Source organism: Phyllostomus hastatus, unplaced genomic scaffold (assembly GCF_019186645.2).
Source record: "Phyllostomus hastatus isolate PE091 unplaced genomic scaffold, TTU_PhHast_1.1 phas_scaffold_216, whole genome shotgun sequence".
Classification (NCBI taxonomy): Eukaryota; Metazoa; Chordata; class Mammalia; order Chiroptera; family Phyllostomidae; genus Phyllostomus; species Phyllostomus hastatus.
In genome coordinates, this window is record NW_025334018.1 from 15,992,082 (window position 1) to 16,013,555 (window position 21,474).

General features: G+C 61.0%; 1 protein-coding gene across 4 annotated transcripts; it reads right to left on the minus strand.

Moving 5' to 3' along the window:
- Positions 1 to 1,141: 1,141 nt before the first annotated feature.
- CSF1 (colony stimulating factor 1) lies at positions 1,142 to 19,298 on the minus strand. 4 transcript variants are annotated; one of them, XM_045817081.1, is made up of 10 exons: positions 18,894 to 19,296; positions 15,734 to 15,838; positions 14,460 to 14,522; positions 12,788 to 12,961; positions 9,854 to 10,001; positions 8,005 to 8,661; positions 7,616 to 7,740; positions 7,044 to 7,102; positions 6,676 to 6,734; positions 1,142 to 3,071 (listed from the first exon to the last, which is right to left on the minus strand). In XM_045817081.1, the coding sequence occupies exons 1-9, from the start codon at positions 18,930 to 18,932 to the stop codon at positions 6,689 to 6,691; spliced, it is 1,416 nt and encodes a 471-aa protein (XP_045673037.1). In that variant the 5' UTR covers positions 18,933 to 19,296; the 3' UTR covers positions 1,142 to 3,071; positions 6,676 to 6,688. The 4 variants fall into 4 exon arrangements, with proteins under 4 accessions (XP_045673037.1, XP_045673035.1, XP_045673038.1 ...); XM_045817079.1 differs by having other exon boundaries at positions 7,616 to 8,661; positions 18,894 to 19,295; XM_045817082.1 differs by lacking the exon at positions 8,005 to 8,661 and having other exon boundaries at positions 18,894 to 19,293.
- Positions 19,299 to 21,474: the final 2,176 nt, after the last annotated feature.

Here is a 21,474-nt window from a genome sequence, read left to right on the forward strand (position 1 = left end):
TATTGGGTTTGGTAGTGACAGGCAACCCAAATACTGGTGTCTTTTCCAGTTTCAAGAGGACTTTGATAAGAAGGGAAGAGCTAGCTAAGGGGGAATAATGAGGACAGGGCAGTAGTGGGGGTCATGGGTACAAGGAAGGGAGATGGAGACACCGGGGAACTCAGATCCCGGCGAAGTTTGCTCGGTGCCAGACCTCGTCCTATCACCTGGGGCCCCTAAGGGCAGGGACCCAATGTCTTGGGCAGCACGGTCCAGCAGGGTTCCTTCATGATGCAGATGTTCTATTTCTGTGCCGTCAGACCAGTGAAACGTGGCCACTGTGGCTGAGGAACTGAATGTTTGCCTCTACTTCGTTTTAACCAAACGTAACCAGCCAGCACCTCGCTTTACATGCTCCACACCCCAGATCACACGGGAATCACTCAGATGTCTTTAAAAACCCCCGATGCCTGGTGTCGGCGTCTCACCCCCAGGTCCTGGTTTTGTTCATCGGGGTGGGCGTGGGTATCAGTGTCTTCTGAAACAACCCAAGTGGTTCTTACAGGAGCCAGCATGGGGAACCAGCAATCCAAAACTTGGCCCACCACACTCCGAGGGGTGGGGAGGCCCCTCCTGTCGCAGCTTGGCCCCAGGCGCACGTTTGGGCTTCAACCGCCCTGCTCCCCACCAACCTCCCTCTGCCAACCCCCCACCAAGCCATCCTTGGCCTCCTCTCCACCGCCAGCAGGATCTCACAGCCTGCTGGCTCGCTCCCCCTCCCATCCTCACCCACTTCCCAGCCCAGACACACTGCCCATTCACCCCGGGGCCATGCCAGGACCTGGCCAGCTCCCTGTCCCCTGGACAGCAGGGGTCAGAGGTCGGGAGCCTGGTCCTCGCAGCCCCTGGCCCTCGGACAGAGCCCACCCAGCCACCTTCCCCGGCTGCACTAGGCTGGGCTGCAGCGGCGGCCGGTGGCCAGGCTGAGGTCGCTGGCTCCTGTCGTTTTCCTGTTAAGCCGACACGCAGACCGGGGTGCTCGGGAGGCACCAGCGCAGGAGGTTTTGGCAAAGGGCTGGGACCTGGGGAGCAGCTTTCTTCCCCGAGCACCTCGGAAAAAGCCACCCACACCCCAAAAACAACGTTTCCCGTGACTCGCGCCTGGCAGCTTGTGCGCTTCTTTTATTATTAAATATATAAGCAGCTTCCTATTTTTTAAATAGACATTTAAATGACTTTATATAAAATAATTCACCACTTCCAAGTATAAAAACAGAATCTCACAGTGTGTGAGCCAATGTTCCCTCTCGGCTTTCTCAGAGAAAAAGAAGGGTTTCCTGTGCGGGTGGCCGGGGCCCTCCCGTTCCTGGGTCAAGAGAGCAAATCCAGCCCCTTGCAGAAGCTCTTTGCTTTCTTGACTTATAAAATACTATAGGTTTAAGGGGCGGGGATGGAGGAGGAATGACTTGTTTCCTTCCACTTTTAAACACACATGTTCTAGCATCAAATCTAGAGTCTGTGGCGAGAAGGAGGAGCCCCAGGGGGAAGTCCTCTGCCTCCTTCCCTCAGCTGGCAGCAGCGGGCGGGCGGGGGAGGCAGGTCGTGGGCCCCAGCCCAGGGCCCAGGCAAGGCGGGGTCTCCAAGTGGAGAGCCCAGGGAGCAGGAGAGGAGGGACACAGCAGCACAAAGGGACCAAGGGCCATTGACAACCCTGTCACCTGCTATTCAGCTCTAGAGCCACAGCCGTGGGCCGGCTAGGAAGCCGAGGCCCTCAAGGCAGACTTGGAGCAGGTGTCCTGGCCCTCCCCCACCCAGGCTGGCCTGGTCCTGGTGGTCGTGGGTGGGTGGCTGGGGTGAGAGCTGGAGGTATCACTGCCTACCAGGCTCCTAACAGGGACCACCTGCCCAGGCCCAGGTCCCTGCGGGCAGTGGCCTTGCAGCTGTGGCTGTGGCAGAGGCCACGGGAGCAGACACCTGCCCCCAACCTCAGGGGCATACCCATAATTTCAAAGACCCTCCCTGTGCTTGTTTCTGCCCTCCCCTCCCTTTTCTCCCTCCCACTAGTCACTTCCCTTTGGGGAACATCAAAGTGCAAAATGCAGAAACCTGGGCCAACAATACAGCCTGGAGACCTGCTCTGGCTGGCGGCCCAGGCAGCTCTCCCGCCCCGATCCACCCCAGGGAGTCACCAGCAGGATCAGCAGAAGGTCAGGGCTCCGGGGCTCCCACGGTCCACGGGCGAGGCCGGCTCGGGCGCTCAGTGCAGAAGCTGGGGAGAGGCTGGAGGGACGGTTGGACGGACGGATGTTCGTTCACGGGATGGACGGGCGGGCCGTACAGCAGGCAGGTTCAGTCTTCACAGTGCAATGGCTTCCTTCAGGCGGGGGGCTCTGGGCAGCCCCCCAGAGGAGCCCTGGCAGATGCTGGCAGGGCGGCAGGGCAGGGCCAGACCTGGTCTTCGCCTTGGCACCTCGAGCCAGGCAGGCACTGAGGGCACCAGCAGAGGACGCTCGGGAGAGCGGAGCCCAGCAGGCCTTCTCTCGCCAACGTCCAGGCCGCACGCCTTTCCGGGAAACCCGGCCGCCGCTGGCCCACCCTGCGAATCGCATGCCTCTTTCTCCGGGACAAGTCCCTGCTTGTTGGGGCAGGGATCCATCCCTTGGCACCAAACAAGTCCCCTGGGCACGAGGGCTCTTCCATTCCTCAGTGCCCACCCTACTGTCCACATCCACGGGCCTCTGGGTCCCTGGCCCAGGGGCCGGCTTGGCAGGGGGGTAGGAGGACAGAGCAGCCCCTGAGGGGCGGAGGGTACTAGGCTGAGCTCGCCAGCCTCCCTCACGTGGGTGGGAGCCTCCAGGGCCCACGATAAATATCAGCAGCTTGGGGGGCATCCTCCGGCTCTCTCCGAGTCAGTCCAGAGTCTGTGGGGCGAGGGCGGAGGGACCCCGGCCTGGCTGCTCTGGTCTCATTGGGCAGGCAAGAGTTCTCGTGGTAGGCAGGCTGTGTCCCCGGGAGAATGGCTGAGGAGGAGGGTGGCGGGCACCCCCCGCCCTTCGGTCTCCTGCCGTGGAGAGACTGTCCTGAGCGCCCAGCTGTAGGGGAGAGAAAGAAAGGCTCATCAGCGGAGTGGGGACGGAGGGAGGGGTCGCTGAGGACACGGGCGGGCGGGCGGGGGAGTCGAGGCGCCCCTGTGGGCTGCCGGCGGCGGCGCTGCAGGCAGGCCTCCCTTCCGTCCTCTCCCTCGTCTTCCCAGCCACCCCAGCCGCCGCAAGGGACCAGGCAGCTTTCTCTGGCAGGAGTCCCAGCCACCGGCCAGACTGCCCTCACCTCCTACCTCCTCCTGGGGACAAGGGGCCACAGAGGGAGGCGACGAGGCCTAGTGGGGGTCTCAGCAGGGGCGAGGGAGGCACTGCTCAAGCAAAGGGGTCTGACAGGGAGGGCAGGGGCACCTGAGTGTCCTGAGACCCCTCCTCAGGCAACACCAGCTCGCTGGCCGTGGTCCAGGGAGCCCAGGGCACCCAGGGCGAAACCTGCTAACTCTAGCAAAGAAGAGAGTTCTCAGACCCGCCTCCACGTCGGTCATCACAGAGGGTCATCACACACAAGCGTCGGGACAGCGGAGCAGGGGCAGCTGAAGAGGAAGCGCTAGAAGTGGCCCGGGACCTGGAAACGCCCTCCTATCACTTGGCGCGCTCCTTCAGGATGGGAGTCAGGGCCCGGCTCCCCCCCACCCCACCCCCATCCTTGTCCCCTTGCCCAGCATCCTCAGGACGCTTTGTTCCCAGACCAGAAATCCCCTGGACTCCATCCAGCACTCCGACTTTGGCCCCTGTGTGGAGCTGCCCTCCCTGACCGTCCACAGGCCCTCCTGGCCAAGCCCGTGATGGGCAAGGGGAAAGATGGGACCACAGCCTCTGGCTCCCAGCCCATTCCCATGCTCTGGAGGGAGAGGACGGGGGAGCCATAAACTGGACAAGAGCCACGCTGGGTGCAGCTGGGCCACAGGCACTGCTGGGGCCGGCAGAGAAGGAGGGCCGAGTGGGCGAGCTCCAGCCTGCCGCCCCGTCTCCTGGTTCCCCGGACTGGAGGGGCTGGTGTCACGTCTTCTTTCTGAGGGGCCCTCTCCCATCTCTTGTCTGAGTGGCAGTCAGTGTGGGGCCGGCCCTAAACCTCCCCGAGTCTCCTAGGGCCTGGCCGGAGCCCACCTAAGGGCTGTAGCCACCGATCCAAGGCGGGCATCTGGATGTGGCCCCTGCCCTGGCTTCCCTCTCTGAGTGAAACCTGGAGGGGAGGAAGGCCTGAGAGGAGGCAGGCGGGGAAAGGAGCGTGAGACTGCACAGGGCAGACGGCCAAGACCCGGGGGGCGGGCTGGCCACCCTCCAGAGGATGAGCCACAGAGTCCCCGGGGACCCCGGTCCACCCTCTGCCCGGCAGTCCCCACGGGTCTGGGCCATCCCCACAGCCCTGCCCATTCCCGCCTGACCCACTCTCCCTACCCACAAGGTTGACCCCAGGATTCCAGCTGCAATAGTTTCGCTCTCTTCTGAATGGGCTCCCCTGGCTTGGAAGACCTGTCAGATTCCCTACCTGCCAGGGAATCTCCCAGACTGTCGCCCTGCACCTGGGAAGGCCCTAGGGGGCTGGCTTGCATTTGGCACAGGGGTGTGACTGAAAAGCCGAATGGGGTGCCCAACTCCTCTGCCAGCCAGCCAGTCAGCCAATCAGGCTCTCAGCCCGCTAGCCAGTGAGCCAATCAACTCCCCGATCAACAACTAACCAGTTAGACGGCTACTAGCTAGTCCATTGGCCAGTCAGTGCCACCCAGCCTGCTGGTCAACCAGTCAGCATCAGTTAGTTAGCCGGCTAACCGGTCAGCCAGAAGGCTGGTCAGTTAGAGACAGCTGGTCAGAGTCAATGGGTCAGTCAGCCCTGAAGCCAGTCGGTCAACATTTATTGAGTTCTTGGCAAGTGCAGAGAAGCCCTCTTTGGTTTAGAACCCGGGACGGGAAAAGCAATGCAAAAACAGCGGGAGGCACAGTCCCTGCCCTCAAGGGGCTTACAGCCTTCTCGGGAGTGCAGAACGTACACATACACGTAAAACAGGAATTGAAATGTATAAAAACAACATCCAAGTCTGTGCAAGTCGATACAGTATTAACCAACTACAAGAGAGCAGAGGGGTGTGAACTGGAGGAGCTACCGGAGGGTGGTGGCGGTATCAGGAAGACTTCCTGGGGCTGGCTGTGGGCGGGGCGGAGGGCGGGGCTACCTGACCCGGGAGCCAGGGAACCAGGGTCTTTTATCAACGACGTGGGTGAGGACCACAGAAGGCGGCCGTCAGCGTGCGGCAGACACGCTTGGAAGGGCCCGGAAGACAGAATTAGGATGGAAACAACTTCTTTAGGTATATGGGGGCGCGGGGGGAGGAAGTGGGCAGACCCCAACGGGGTGGTTTTGACAAGGATGAATATGAACCCCTGCACTTCGGTGAAAACCATCGAGGTGCCCAAGTGCAGGACAGGGGTCTGGCTTGACAGAGGCTGATGGGGCGGGGGTAACTGGGGGTTTAAAAGATCACATGCTCAATATATGACAACGGTATGATGCAGTCGTTTAAAAAAGAAAAAGCTAATGCAATCTTAATCTGTGCGAGTAGCAGAACGCTGTCCAGATCAAGGACCGCAACAGTCCCACTGCACTCTGAGCTGGTCAGACAGGGTCTGGAGCACTGTGTCCAGGGCCGGGCGCCACATTCTCAGGGGGACATTGACAAACGAGTGTGTCCAAAGGAGGGCGACCGGGATGGTGAGGGGTCTGAAAACCACATCATATAAGGAATGTTTGAGGGACTTGGCCACACTTAGCTTAGAGAATTCTTAAAGGGGACGTGGATAACTGACTTTAGATATCAGAGGGCTCTCATGAGAATTGGAGGGAGGACCAGCGTCGGGGGGGCGGCAGGGAGGAGGTGGCCGGAAAGCAGGTTAAAAGCATCACATGAGGAACGACTTCCTCATGGTGCTACTGGCCGATGGCAGGGAGCTGGCCTGGCTCTGGGAGTGTGCGATCGGAAGCTGGGTGGATCCCCGTTAGGAAGGCAGAGAGGGGAGGAGGCCCCTTTGGGGTGGGACGCTAGGCCGCATGACCTCTGAGAGCCCTTCCAAGACTGAGGTTCTACAACTGCATGAATCTGAACGCAGGGAGGCAGGGATGATCTTGGCTGGAGAGACGGGCCCAACCAGGGTGCAAGCGGAGAAGAAAGTGGCAAGAGGCACGTGGGGGGCAGCTGCGGATGGAGCTTGGGAGCCAAGCTGAAAAGAGTGGCTGGAAGTGGCTGGCAATGCACAGCCACTGACATTCTCCAGGAGGGTAGAGACCTCACACAAGAGGATCTGGGTGGCTGTGGCGTGTGGACGGGGGCAGGAGGACTGGAAGCCCGAGGTAGAAATAATGACCCACCACAGACAGAACAGTGCCTGGCCTCAGAGGGGCGGAGGGAACGGAGGGGTCCTGAGGCCCCGGAAAGGGGGCGTCAGCCAGCCCTGGGGACCAATGGAAGGCGGAGCAGGACAGAGGGGCGCGAGTGAGTGAGTGCGTGGGCCTCCAGGGAGCTGGTGGTGTCACCAAGTGAAGGTGACTGGAAAAGGACGCAGCTTGTTTTCAGGGGTAGAGAGAGCTCCAGAGCCAGGGTCTTACCTTAGAATTCCTTCTACACCGGGACGTCCACTTGTCTGTCCTCATCCTGGGTCAGGGGGCTGCGGGCAGAGCACGGGGTGGCGTCAGACCCCACCAGCAGAGGCCGCGCAGTGAGGAAACCCAGAAATTCGCCCCCCACCCCCGCACGGGGGCTCTAACCCTCTCAGGTTTAGAAGACCCCCAAGACCTAACCCTAAGAAAAAATCAGGAAAGATCCCAGATAAATAGGAAAGAAGAGACACCCTTCCCCCTCCCCACCCTCCAATCCTGTTCCGAGCCCCACAGCCTCCGAGCAAGCGGAGGAAAGTCTCCCCCAAACCTAGAGGGGAAAGAGACGCCGAGAAGGCGCCGGCCCTACAGAGCCTCACCTGCCCTCTGGTCGCTCCATGAGAGAGTGCACTGTCTGAGGCTCCCAACGACGACGGCTCTGGGGACAGAGGACAGGGGGCTCACTGAGGAGCTGGAGGGAGCGTGGCCCCACCCCCAGGCAGGGCTAGCTGGGGCGTCTGTGAGAGTTCCCCAAGTCTTCCCCAGCTGCCCAGCAGTGGGGACCAGCCACAGGGCCAGGGAGCTCCCTGGCGGGCCCCTGCCGCTGTCTCCTAGCCTGAGGTCCCCCAGCCCCAGGGAACACCCGGCCCAGGCCCACACAGCCTCACTTTCCTCCAACGTGGGTTCTCAGCCTGCTTCTGGCCCAGGAAGATTCTTTCCCACTCCCTGCTGCCCAGCCCTCCCTGTTGGCCTCACAGCCTGAGCCCTCCCTGTCTTCCCTCCATGTCGACCCCCGCCCCCTCCCGCCTTTGCTCAATCAGCCTCCCGTATCTGTGCATCTGGAGCACCAGGCCGAGCCCCAGCCAGCTGGCTACCAGCTGGACTTGCTCCTCCACCTGTCTGTGCCACTGTCCCCACGAGATGCCCGTCTCTGTCACCGGGCTCCTCTTACCCGGCATCTCCACCCGTAGAACAGCAGGCCGCCCAGGGCCAGCAGGACCAGGATGACGCCGCCCCCGGACGCCAGCGGGCGGATGAGAGGCTCATGGTGCTGGGGTTTGGGGGGCGGCTCAGGGCCTGTGTCAGTCAAAGGAACGGAGTTAAAATGGGCGTGGGACAGGGCCGCCCCCTCAGGAGCTCCTCCTCCTTCCTGCCCTGCAGGGCTCCGCTGTGCCCTGGCGCTCCTGGCGCTCCTGGCGCTCCTGGCGCTCCGCTTGCCCTGCAGCTCCCCGAGGGGCAGCATGCTGCCCCAGGTGTGGCTGCTGGGAAGCCTTGGCTGAGTGGAGAGGGTGGAGGGACGGCTGAGGCCTTTCGGGCGCAGTGACGGGGTCCTGGCAGAACCTGGCTCCGGGTGGTCTCCAGATGGCAGAGTGGGACGGTCTGTCTTCTCAGGTGTGTGACTCCGGGCCTGGCCAGTGGGTCTCACAGGGCCCGACTGGGGCAGGGACGTGCCAGTTCCATCCACTGGTGGCCGGCCCTCCGCTGACCCGGAGGATGGAGATGCTGAAATGATGTCACTGGGTCTGGTGCTCTCTGCCTGGGCACGGCCTCCTCCCAGCCTGGAGGGGGAAGGCTCTGGCCCTTGGCGTCCAAGACCCTCACTAGCTTCTCCAGAGGCCTCTTCTGGGGCCCAGTCCGTACTCAGCACAAAATCGAGAACATCCTCCGACCCGGGGACAGGGTCCCCGGGAGGGGGGTGGGGCTGAGGTGAACCTCCTGTGGGGTCTCCCTCGTCGCCTGGGGTGGTCTCTGATGACTCAAAGCTCTGGCAGGTGCTCCTGGGTGGTCGCTGCTTGGCACTGCCCAGGTCCACTGTGCGAGGGGGCTGCTCGCTGGGCAAGAGGGAACTGTCCTCTGTCCCCTCAGCCTCAGCCCAGGTCAAGCCAGCCAAAGGGGCACTGGAGGGGGCAAGGGGCTGCTGAGGGGAGACAGAGGCCGGGTCACTGCTAGGGGTGGCTTTGGGGTACAGGCAGTTGCAATCAGGCTGGGTCGCCACATCTGAAAGAACCACAGAGAGGGAGAGAGAAAGACGGGGAGGAGATAGAGTCACCAGCTTCTAGCACAGCTCTCCCAGAGGCACTGGAGAGGGGTGGGGGTCTGGGAGGCCCCACGTCCCCCGACTCAGCCCTGGGGCTGAGGACAGGACAGCACCGGAGCCAATGCTCGCGTCACTGGCAGCAGACAGGGAGGGGGCAAGCTGCAGGGCGTTCAGGCAGGCAGGAAGGAGCAGGGTTCAGAGGCACAGGCAGGGGTCGGGTCGGTGAAGAGCAGAGCACAGCCCTCCTGGAGTTCCAGCCAGCCACACGCCAAGCCAGGGGTGAGCCGCGGGTGGCGAGGAGGTTGAGCAGCGGCCTCAAGGACAACACGAGACACCCACAAGCCCCAAAGACACTGAGCCGGCTAGAAGCAGCAAGGTGGTTTCATGCACAGCAAGGGCCACACTGCCATAGCCACGGGCAGGGACAGGCTGGGGCTGGAACGTGGCAAGGACGGAGGCCTCGGGATGGAAACAAGGAGACTGGACTTGGCCATCGGCAGGTGTCAGGGCCGCAGTGTCTGCCTCGGGGAGCAAGGCTGCGTGGAGGAGGGCACACGTGACACAGGACGCAGAGACGAGGACACGCGGGGAACACGTGTGCTGCTGGTGCCAGCACTGGGAGAGTTTGGATGACGTTCAGACTTCCAATCCAGCCTGTCCCTTGAGGGGACACTCAAGGCATCCTGAGGACTTCCGGAGCCAGGGTATCCTGGTGGCTCGCAGCAGGAGCCCCGGGGCAGGGCCCCGACTCCACACGGAGCCTCTGCGCTCTCCACGGAACCCCCTGCACGCTCGGCCAGCCTGCAGAGCCGGTGGGGAAAGCTGCCGTGCCTGCGGGGCTCTCCAAGAGGGCCCCCCTTTCCACTCCCTAGTTTCACAGCCACCAGCACGGTCCTTCTTGATGCCTTCACATGCAGACACATGTAGGTGTACATGCACACACATGTCAGGAGAGACATGTGCTCAAGACCACCCAGAGGTACACAAAGCCATATATGTACACAGGACAAGCACGTCTACACACACAGGAGCACGAGTAGCAGCCAGGCTGCCTCCCTGGAGTCCCTCCAGCCCCATGTCCCACCCCCCAATCCCTGCCCCGGTGCACACGCCCTCCCCCAGCCTCACACTTGCCGGCCCTCTGGTGCTTACCTTGGCTGGAGCATTCAGCAAAGCTGTTGTTGCAATCCTTGCTGAAAATGTTCTGTTTGTCTTTAAGGAGATTCTTCGTTTCACTAAAGACATTCTTGATCTTCTCCAGCAACCAGAGGGGTGACTCAGAGAAATTTTGGACACAGGCCTGGAAGGAGAGTAGGTTCCCCCGCGTGAGAGTGACCACTGACCCCGTGTCTCCAGCTTGTCTGTCAAACTCCCTGGGCTTTTGCCACATCTGCCTCCTTTTCCTCTTTGACTTTCTCCCTCCCCTCTCCCCGGGCTTGCGGCAGAGTCAGCCCCGAGGCCAGGAGGTATGCCCTCCATTCACAGAGACGTGTCAGGCATGTGGTAATTACCTGGGAAGCGTGTCAGGCATGTGGTAATTACCTGGGAAGCATGCAGTGAACGAGAGAGGTGGGCCCTGGCCAAGCTGGACATTGAGTCCCACAAGGCACAGGCGCTAAACCCATTGTTCACAGCACGGGGAGTCCTGTGAAGGGATGCTGAATGGTCCGAGAGTGTAGGGAGAGGGCTCGGGGGCGGGGAATGTCCCTAAGGAGGCACTACAGGATGAGCAAAAGTTAACCAGGAAAGGAGGCGGAGCTGGAGAGAGCTGTCCAGGCAGTGGGAACAGACTGTGCAAAGGTCCTGAGGCAGAAAAGAGCCTGCACTGCCGAAAGAGTACAAGAAGGCTAGACTGACTAGGGTCCTGCCCTCCAGGAGGAGAGGGGCGGGAGATGCGACTGCGAGAGGGCAGCCAGGGCCGGTCCTGCAGCCCCTTGCTGGCCCTGCCAGGAACGGCTGGCCTCCGCCTCAGAGCAAAGAGAACACATGTGAGGGGTTGCTGGGGAGGGGGCGGCGGTGCTGTGGTGTGGAGAAGGGCCTGGGGCGGGCCCTGGCGCTGTTTGTGCTTCTTCCGTGTTGGTGTTTTGGAAGGAGTTCCAAAGCGCCCTCCCCCCTTGTCTTCTACTCGGGGGACACAGGCTCTGCACAGCCACCGGCGCTCTGAGAAACCGCACCCACACTCCCTTCCCTCCTGGCTCTCGGGCAGCTCCTTCTCAGGCTCCTCCTGCCCAGGCTCCTCTCCTGCCCTTGACTTCTGAATGCTGGCACTCCTCCGGGCTCCGTCCTGGGCCCGCCCGGGTGCCACACAGGCCAGACAGCGCCATGCATGCCCGTGGCCTCGTCTACGGCCTCCTTGCTCATGCCTTCCGGACACCAAGCTTCCCCTTAAACTGAGCAGCACGGGGAAGAACTGGACGGGGCTGTGAAGTGGCGGGCATCACTGTGTGCCCGCCCGTGCCTGTGCGTCGTAGGCCCTTCGTCGGTGCTTACCGAGCAGACGACAAAAGGGGTGGGGATGAGAAGACCTGGTCTGTCCTATCACTCGCCAGCTTGGTGACACTGCCCGAAGGGACTACCCAGTTTGGGCCCATTTCCTCCTCTGCAGAGTCAGAACGCCAGTCCCTGCCAGCTTCCCCCAGGGCTGTGTGAGAGCAGAGCTACGCTGGCTCCCGGGCCTTTCTTCATGGGAAAACAGAGTGTCCGCCCCGCTCAGGAGCTCCGAATGCCTGCCCAGCCAAGCCCGCTGGGGAGTAGCTCCTCCCGATTCACAGCTCCGGCCCTCCTGGGCCACCGGCGTTCGTACGTCCCGCTGCAGGGTGGGCGCCTCATTGAAATGCCAGTCCCTGGGCCCACTCACAGACCCAGTGCATCAGACCCTCTACGGGTGCACACTGGGAATCTGCATTTTAAATAAGCTCCCCAAGTGATTCTGAAGCACATTAACATTGGAAAATCACAGATTTAATTCCTCCTTAAAACAGGCTTCCGCCCTCCATCCCACGCTCCCTCTGCTGACCTCTGTCTCGCTCCTTGGAGCCGAGCCCCTCCAGTGTCGCCTCCTCCTTCTGTTCCCCCTGAGACGGCACCACCAGCGCCACTGGCACTGGCCTCTGGGCTCTGCCTGGACCAGGGCCTCCTGCTGCTCTCCCACTCTCCCAGCCTCCAGGCTTCCCCGCTCAGCAGCCAGAGTGTTCTCACACGCAAATTAGGTCAGGTCCCCCGCCTGCTGGCTGCCTCTTCACCAGGGCTGCCCCTCACTCTTTACATCAAACCCCGTGTCGTTAGGACCCAGGGGACCCGGCTCCGGCGCCCTCTCCTCTCCACCCCTCCCGTCCACGCTGCCTGCTGCCTAGCCTCTGGGTCCCCAGCGATTCCACTCCTGCTCACCTCAGGGATCCTCTGACCAGCCTCATTGCTCCCCGACTCGCCCATGGGTGGGCCTCAAATGATTGTTTTCTTACTCAGAAACCTTTCCTCCCCACCCCTTTTAAATCAGAGTCCTGCTTCTCCCTCCCAGGTGGGGCTCCCACCCTCGCCTCCTTCCCACCTTCCCCTCCCTGGTCTCCGCTTCTGCTTCTGCAGCGCAGCCGCCCCCTCCGGAGGCGCACCCCCTATTTGACCTGCTTCCTTCACTGTCTCGCTGCCCCCAAAGCCCCCAACGTAAGCTCCATGAACGTGGGGATTTTTGCTTCTATTTTGTTTCCTGGTGTCTGGACCAGTGCCTGGTACAGAATGGGCGCTCACTAACTATCTGTGGAAGGAAGGAAGGGTCCTCGTGCTTTGTGATTCTGTTTGCTCGTGCTATGGTGTGTTTCGTGGCTGCCCGTCTCTATGCACCACCAGCCCCGTGAGGTTCGGAGCCAGGCAGCTCTTGTTCATGAAGTCACTAGTCAAGGCCTAGCGCTGCGCCTGCGGCCCGGATGTCCAGGGCGAAGGTGAGGGGAATGAAGGCAGGAAGGAGACAGCAAGTGAGCAGTGTGACTCGGGGTGAGGAAGCGCATGCGCTCTGAGCATGTGGGCAGGGAGGGGACCGCCACAGCCACCCTGCGCCCTGACGCAGGGCTCCGGGCTCCAGGCCCCTCCTACCTTGTCCTGCTCTTGGTCGTCGACCTTGGGGAAGCAAACGTTCAGCCTCACGGCAAGTTCCTGGATGCTGGAGAGGGCGTTGGCATTGGAGGTGTTGTCTTTGAAGCTTATGATGTCCTCCAGTATGTCTTGCACCAAGAAAAATGCCTTCTTAATGTAACACACTTGGTCTTTCTGGAAAAGAACCCGGAGTTGATGGTCTGGCTGATGAGGCGCGGACCCATGGCTGTGTGCCTGATGCCCCCACCCCAGCAGAAGGGGGGCTGCAGCCTGCCCTACCCTGACCTCAATCCTGACCCTGAACCTGGCCCTGGCCCTGACCCCGGGGGAGAGGCTAAGGAGGACACTGCCCTTGGTTAGCCTTTCTTTCTCTCTCTCTGGGATCTGGCACTGAGGTGCAGGGGGCAGGTGGGTAGAGGGAGGGAAATATGGGCTCTGGTTAGAGAGAGCTTCGGATTTCTGGAAGGAGCCTAGGAGGGGAGGTTCTGGGGAACTTCTCTCTCTCTCTCTCTCTGCCTCTCTTTTGGCTTGCTTCCACAGAAAGTCCTTTTCCACGTGCTTCCTTCTAACACTGCAGGCCACAGTGGTCCCAGGAAAAACCCCAGGGCCTGGTCTCCCTGCAGGTGGCAGCCACCTCAACGGAGGCTCTGCTTTAGCTCCGTATTCCTAGCACCGGATGAAGGAAATAGAGAGTATTCTCTGGACTGCGAGGTGGTCTCCAGATCCAACAGGAGCGTGTGTGGGTCAGGCACGTGGGAACGAACTCTGGCACCAGGCGAGTTTGTACGAGGCGCAGAGAGGAACACACCCAGAGTCAGGGCTGGGACAGGGGGCGCTGGAAAGGCACTGCAGGCACTGGGAAGAGCTGTGCAAAGGCTTGGGGGCAGGAAGGAGCAGGGAATGGGGGTAGTGGTTGGGGCTGTAGGGTGGAGACTGGCGCTTATAAACCCCAGGCTAAGCTACCTAGTCTGTCTTCTGGAGGGGCGGTGGGGTGGGGGACAGGGGGAGCCCTGACAGGTTGAGGGGAAGGAAGAGGAAGTAGCTGGTTAGGGTTCCGAGAGCTCCCCTTAGTGGTGGGACGAGGGGTGCACTGGCAGCAGTGAGGGCGTTTGGGCAGCTCTTCAAATTGTCCAAACAGCTGATGGGGAGGCCATCACTGGCTGCATCCCTGGCTGCACTCGGTGCCTGCTTTGGGGTGGGGCAGGAGGAAGAGGGAAAGGGCTGGACCGGCCCCCTGGTGACTGGTCTGTCTGCTGGTCGGAGGTGACATCCTTAAGCAAAGAAGTGACCCAGAAGTATGGGTTTGCCTCAGGCCCCAGAGACAGCCTGCCGGCGTTCAAATCGGACCTCCACCACTTACTAGCCGTGCTCCCTTGGTCTCTCTGGGCACAATAAACAGGACGAGTGTACCACACAGTGGTTCCATCAAGACTGAGTTAGGAATGTGCCCGGAACACAGCAAGGTCTTGACACGTGCCAGGAGAAGGGGGCAGCCGGGGACGTGAGCCCCTCCCTCTGCCCAGCCCTGGGCCCTGGCGCCCCATGCTGAGCACCCAGGGGTGCTCACACCTTGGCGCACCCAGCTCTAGGATTACTCCAGCCTGCGTGCTCCCACATGCACCCACCCTGAGAAGAGCACCCCAGCTGGGCGCTGAAAAGAGCCCTCACTCACCACCTTCTCCTGATCTACAAACATAAAGGAGATTTTGCACGAGGTCTCCATCTGACTGTCGATCTGTAAGAGAGAGCAGGCCAGGGGTGGCAGGGCGTCCGCAGCTGGACTGAGCTTGCCTGACAACGGACTCTAGAGTTTCTGGGTGGATCGGGGTTTACTCCTCACCCACCTTCCCACAACCACACCTGGAAAGACAAGCACGGGAGACCTGTGCCTCCCACATGCCCAAGGGAAGGCGCAGAGGGAAAGGAAGTCTCTGCCTCCTACTTCCCACTTCGTGGAATCTGACAGATGCCAACTTGTTCTAGGGAAGACCTATCTAAGAGAGAATACGGGACATAACCTCCTAGAGAGGGAGTGAGCTCCCTGTCACGGCAGGAATTCAAGCAGAGGCTAGACAAATTTTGAGGATTCAGGATCTGTAAGGGCTGGAGTTAATGCCCTGGCTGGCCCCCGGGACAGTGGTTCTGTGATGCAAAGCCTTGGGGAGGGGCTCCCGGTCCCCCTTAGCTTTCTGTGGCAGCTGCATGCAGGAGGAAAGGAGCAGGGGTGGTGCGGGGGAGGTGGTAAGTGAGGCAGGCAGCCCAGCCTGCAGGCTCCAAGCTCAGGGCCCTAGAGCTGGCCTTTGCCAGTGGCACCCCACCCTGTCTGGCTGGCCAGGGAGATGGTCAGTTGTCCCCTGAGCAAGACAGCAGCCATGACAGCAACCTGATTCTGCTTGGCTGAGTCACGTTCAGAACTCTTGGTGACTCTGCTGGCCCAGTCAGAGTGAGGCACAGGCTCCTTCATGGTCAGGGTGAGCAGCCATCCTGGCCCTAGGGCTGGGGCAAGAGCCAGGGCTGCGAGGGCGTAGGGCTGGGAGTTAGGCACAAGCCCGCGCTCCAGGTCTGGCGGAGGGCCTGCCGCCGGGCTGGCGTCACGTTTGGGAATCCGGGAGCGGGAGGCAACATCTGGGCACAGCAGGCAGACTGGGCTGGCCCCTCTGAGGACAAGGACGCATCCCACTGAGGGACTTCAGCGTCCTGGCAAGCGTTCCCCCGGGGAACCAGCTGGCAGCCCACCCTGTCCCCTGCCTGCAGGGGAGTCAGAGGGGGCTTCAGGTTGGCGGTCAGAGGCCTTGACCTTGAGAAGGTCGGTGAGGGGGACCATCAGTGTAGGCACAACCCGCACAGCCCTCCTTCTCTGCCTGCCACCCCTCTCTTCATCCCATTGGCTCCTGCCTCAGTGTCCTCAGAGCAGAAAAAGAGGGGTGGGCGGGGCCACACACTCACCAGCTGCTGCAGGAGCTGCAGGTGTCCGTCACCGATCATTTCGTCACAGCGCTTCAGGTCCTTGGCAATACCACTGCTCACCAGGATAGAGACCAGCAGCCATGTCTGAGAGAGAGACAGCCGTGTTTCTCCCCAGCTCTCACTCTCCCTGGGAACCCCAAAACCCTCGTGCCTGCAGGGCTACCGGCTCTGCCCCTCACCCCAGGACGCAGCGTTCCCCAAATCCAGCTTTCTTCAGGTTGCCTAACAGCCTCGCACAAGCTTGCTCTCCCTCGATGACAACCCAAATGTCACCTTCTCCAAGAAACCTTCCCAGAAGAACTCAGGCCAAGTCTTACTCCACAAGGGCCTGTGATAAGGGCTTGGGTGGCAGGCCTGCTAATCCAAATTCCAGTCATACAGGAAACTCCTTGAGTGTAGGACTTGCTTCTACCCATTTTTCTGTTCTTGCAGCATCGCGCACTGAGCCAGGTATCTTGTGAGCTGCCCATTCCTCTCAAGTTCATGTTCGTGCACCGGCTTCTAGACTCGAAGCCAGAGACATTTCCCTCGGGCTCAGTCTTTCCTTCCGCTTGATTCCACGTGGGTCTGGCTCTGCTACCAAAAAAGCCGGGGGCCCACGCTCAGTTTCCCTGGGCACCTACCCCATGCTAGAGCCCTTTGGAGCCCTGGACGTGTCCATGCATGCGCACTGAAATTAACCAGAGGCGGTGGCGGCAGCGGCGATGGCAGTGGCGCCAGCGCTAGGCCACTCGGCTGGCACCTGCCTGTTGGAGCGCTGTCCGGCTCCGCATCCAGCCAGTCAGCTGTTAACAAGGGCCGGGGTGTTTTCTGAGATCTCTCCCCTCTTCAGCACCCAACTGACCCAGTAGCGGCTGAGCCCCAGAGTGGTGGGACTGGCTCCTGACACGCTGCTGTCCCCTTCCTTCCTCTCTCCTTCCTCCTCGCCCCTCAGCCCTCTCTCTCTGGCCCTGGGCCTCCCCTTCTCCAGCCAGAGATAGAGAAAAACCCACGGGCTTTTCTGTCCCCAGCTGGAGGGCGCCTCCTGGCCGAGGATGCCCTGAGATTCAGGAAATGCTGTCAGGGTGGGGTGAGGGCCGGCACCTTCCTGGGCTCCGGGCTCTGCCTCAGTAATCCAGATAATGAGACAAATATAGCAAGTGAACAGCACGTTGGAAAAACACAAAGAGACTAGGAAACAGCCCACAACGCATGCTGATTTACATATGACTAAAAGCTCAAATGCTGGCCAGCTCTTACCAGGGAGAGGAGGTCCTGGCTGGGCTACCAGGGAGGCTGCAGCCAGGAGGGGCCTCGGTGAGGCCTGGGAAGATGGGGAGGAATTGATGCCCGGGAGGGAAGGGATGACCTGCAGGGAAGAGGCATGGCATGCGCAGTCCCACTGTGCACAGGGATGCCGAGGGGGTCCTGGCCTGACTTGGGGGAGGGAGAATGTGGAGGAGGGAGGAGAGTCATGGTGGTGGGGGCGGCGGGGGAGGTAGCCCTGGGAAGGAGCAACTGTCCAGATCCTCAGGAAACTGGGCCGTGCAGGTGTGGGGGCCCCAGGCCGGCTGCCGCTGAGGCTCCGAGGCCCAGGGGATGCTCAGGAGGACACCCCCGTCGCAGGCACTTCAAGGGAAGGGCAGTGCTCAACCTCCAGGGCTGCCTGGCTTTGGGTGCTTTTTCGGGCATCGGGGTGAGGAGAGTGCAGCCCCCACGGGAGAGGCTGACTTTGAAGATGGCCAAAGGGGGCTGTCCCTGCTCCCGGGAGCCCAGCTTTGCCGCAGAGGGCGATCTGGACGGGCACCCAAGGGTTAACGCTCCAGCTTGCATCTGGCTAGGCTGCCTCTTCTCCCTCCTCCTCTCTCCCTCCCACCCACCGGCCTCAGCTCTAGAGCAGCCAGGGAGGAACCTCTGCGGAGGGCTCAGAGAGATGCAGGACATCTCCTCCCAGCTGTCCATCCTCACGGCCTCCCAGCCCGTTCCATCTTCCCAGCGGACCACTGTCCCTGGAGAGACCTGGGCATAAGCGCACCCTCGGGCTTCCCTGTCTAAAGCCAGCCGCCCCCTTTACTTTCCTCCTCTTGCCTCACGGTCTCCCCTCCGGCTCCTTGTCTCGGTCTTGCAGCCTGTCACCTCGCCCTCCCCGGTTCCCCGCTCGGCCCTATCTCCCCTCCCGGTCGGGCTCTTCCTCCTCTGTGGGTCTGCTCTGCCCTGCCTCTCACCCCACCTGCAACCCCCTCCCTGACCTTCCAAACGCTTTCCTGCTTCTCTTCTTCCAGGTTTCCCCTCCCATTCTCCTCCAGGGCTCCTCAGAAGCGAACCCACTGGGAGGCCACTTATGTTCCTTAACAGTGCCACCCTGCACTTTCTAGGAGCTATGGCAGCTGCTGCCTGCTGTCTCCATTCAGTCCCAAGCAGCCCCTGTCCACCGCTCCCCAACACCTTCCTCCACCCCCGCCAAGCCCAGTGTCTCCCCCGGACAACTGCACCTGAGTTTGCAAAAAAAAGATTCAGAGCTATCCCCAGGCAACTCTGGGGTCTGGTCCCTCCAAAACAGACTTGACTCAGCCACCCAAGTCCCCATCAACTCCGTCTGCAAGCTGGGACAAGTAGCGGCTTGCCCTGTGCCTTCCCTTCTGCCAGCAGTTCCTGGGCACAATTCTATAAGCTGATGACCCCTGAACTTTCTCCATCCAGAAGCGCACTCTCCCCAGCAGAACCTGAAAGCATGTGCGGGGTCGATGGGGAAGGTGCCCCCTGGAGAAGGCGCCACACTCAATGCACTGCCACTCAGCCAGTCCCTCTGCAGCGGTCTGTCAGAAGGGAGAGGCAGGGGCCCCTGGCTGACACGGAGCTGCAAACCCTTCTCTCCGGCCAGCGGGTGGCTCAGTGTAGCCCTCCGTGCAGTAGGATGAGCCGCCTTCCCTTCCCTGGACAAGCGCTGCAGCCCCAGCAGCAGCGGCAGGGCCGCAGTGGATCTCAGCCCGAGCGCCGCCCCCGGGGCCTCGGAGCAGCCTGCACGCAAAGATGGGAAGACCACGACAGGAGCCCACCGAAGAGCCTCTGCAGCGGGCGCGCGCGGGCATTCGGGTCCGAGGGGCCGCGTGGCCGCCGAGCACCAAACCCTGCCCGGCCCTGCGCTACGACCGCCTCTTACCGTGGTAGGGCAGCGCCCGGCGGCGCCCCGCGCGGTCATACGGGCAGCTGGGTCCCGGCCGGGCGCGTCGGCCGCCCTCTCTCGCTTGCTCGCTAGCTAGCCGCCGCGGAGTCTGCGCCCCGCCGAGGGCCGGGCCGCTGTCGCGGGAGTGGGGAGAGCCGGCTACAGCGCGGAGAGCAACAGGCGAACTTTCACTTTCCCCAGCCGGCTCCGCCAGCTCCTCGGCACAGCCTTTTTAAGCGACTTAGGCATGTGGTTTATGGGAAATTACGTTGGACAGGCGCCAGGCGCGCGCGCGCGCGCGCACACACACACACACACACACACACACACTCGCAACACACACACTCCAGAGGCCCACTGAGCCGCCTCCCCGCCCCCACCCTCGGGCTGGGCTTCTCCGCCTGTCTTCCAGTCGCCTGGTCTTCTGTGCTCAACTCGGGAAAGCAATGCGCCCTCCACCGCCTCACGCCCTTCCTCGCTCTCGCTGCGGATTTTCCTTCGTTTCCCTTCCGCGCTCTCCAAGCGGATCCGGTGTTGTCTTTCTAACACTCCTCTCGAGGGACTTTCCCTCTAGGCCTGAAAATTCCCAAATCTGAGCAGGAAACGGTCTGAGAGCTGGGCAAACACTGAAGACTGGGCCTCCCCGCCTGTGCACGACGCAACACCTGGGGAGCTTGAGTCAGCAGGACTGCGGGCAGCTAAGGGCCCCCAAGCAGCCCGCCCGGCCTCTCCAATTTTGGGGGCAGGGTCCAGGCAGGCAGGCAGGCAGGCAGGCAGGCCGGCTCCCGGGCCAGGAGGGGAGGGACTGCGTCCTGGAACAGGGAGCTGGGAGGCTCTGCGTTGTGCCAGGAGACACTCCAGGCACTTGACCTGCGGGTGATATAAGCGCTGACCGGTACCCTGCTCTCTCCTGAAGGCCAAAACCTGGGGCGCTTGCTTGGCACCTGGGCCCTAGATTTCCCTTGGTGCTTTTGGAAATGCATCTACGGAGAAGATTCATCACGTCTTGTCTCTGCACAGAATGGCTCTAAATGGAGCCCAACAGGATGAGTCTATTAATTACAATGCCATTGTCAGGCCACCCACACCCACCTCCTGGGAAATACGGGACACGTGGCCTGGTCCCAAAGGGGCAACTCTAGTCACTTGCTCCAGCCTCAAGCGGGAATTTTACACCTGCACACCCTTGCTCATTAGTGGTTTGCCCCTCTAAGCCTAACCCACCTGCCTTCAGGGCAAACTCTCCATCCTCCAAGGCTGAGATCACACCACCTCCTCTGGGAACAAAGCTTTGTTTGACTCCCCAGGCAGATGAATGGCTCCTTTTCCTGTATTCCCACTGAACTTGGCTCCTTCCTCCTCCGGGGGCTCTGATAAATTGTCATTCATTGATTGATTCATCCTCCACATTATTCTACAACGTATTTAAAGTGGTACTGACACATACATTCGGCCCCCACTCTGGACTGCGACTTCCTCCAGGCTGGTCCATGTTCACTTATCTATCAATCAACGGCGCCTGGCGCCCAATGGGCACCCAGTTCATAGTGATTTCGGGAAGGAGACTACCAGAGAATCATTCATTCCTTCGGCAAATGTGCAGCGTGTGGCGACTGTGTGGGTGGCAGGTGCTAGGCTGGGCCTGGGGATACGATGGTGGACATGCCAACACGGTCCCTGCTTTCACGGGCTTGGGAGCCATCAGAGCGGAGGAGTGCGGGACAGGGACTCGTGCTCGAAGCCTTGAGGAAGGAAGGCGAGAGAGAGAGAACCCAGCCAGAGGGAGGGGGTTTAAGGGTTTACTTCCCCTAGGCATGGCTGCCAAACGGGCCCTGTACAGTAACAATTTAAGGTAACATGTGACACCACCGTTCTCAGGAGTGATAAATCAGCGGCGAGAGGAATAACCGTTGCGTGAGGAAATAAACCTCGTCACTTGTCGGAAAGGAGTTAAATTTTACCTGCTTCCTCCTTCAGCGACCCAGCCCTGCCCCAGACTCGGTGAGGGGCAGGCGGCGTGCCTCTGGGAGGCGGCCGTCTCCCTGTCCGGACAAGGCTCAGGCCCCCATTCCACCGCAGCTGAAATTCTTCACATACCCAGGTTTGAGCCCTGGCTCCACCCTGACTCCACAAGCTGTTTGACCTTGACACTTCTGTCATTTGCTATGTGACTCTGGGCAAGAGTCTGTGGGCCCCAGTATCTTGTTCATCTATGAAATGGAGAAGTTAATTTATCTTTCTCACCAAAGCCCTCAGGAATGAGTGGGGTGATGCCTGAGAAGTGTTAGCACAGAACCTAAGAGTAGTGAGTGTTTTTCTTCTTATTACTATCCGCCCCCTCACATGGGTCTTTTTTTTAAAGATAAGAATCTTTTTTTTAAAGAATTTATTTACTTATTTTTAGAGAGCAGGTGGGAAGGAGAAAGGGAGAGAAGCATCAATGTATAGTTGCCTCTCCAACATCCCCCCCGGGGACCTGGCCTGCAACCCAGGCATGTGCCCTGACTCGGAACCAAACCAGTGACCCTTTGGTTTGCAGCCTGCGCTCAGTCCACTGAGCCACACCAGCCGGGGCCCA

Coding starts and splice junctions, on each gene's coding strand:
- CSF1 (XM_045817079.1), bottom strand. CDS start 18,932: ATGACCGCGCGGGGCGCCGCCGGGCGCTGCCCTACCACG. Junction 14,523..15,733: donor TGCAGCTCCTGCAGCAGCTG/GTGAGTGTGTGG, acceptor TCTCTCTTACAG/ATCGACAGTCAGATGGAGAC. Junction 10,002..12,787: donor ACGACCAAGAGCAGGACAAG/GTAGGAGGGGCC, acceptor CTCTCCTTCCAG/GCCTGTGTCCAAAATTTCTC.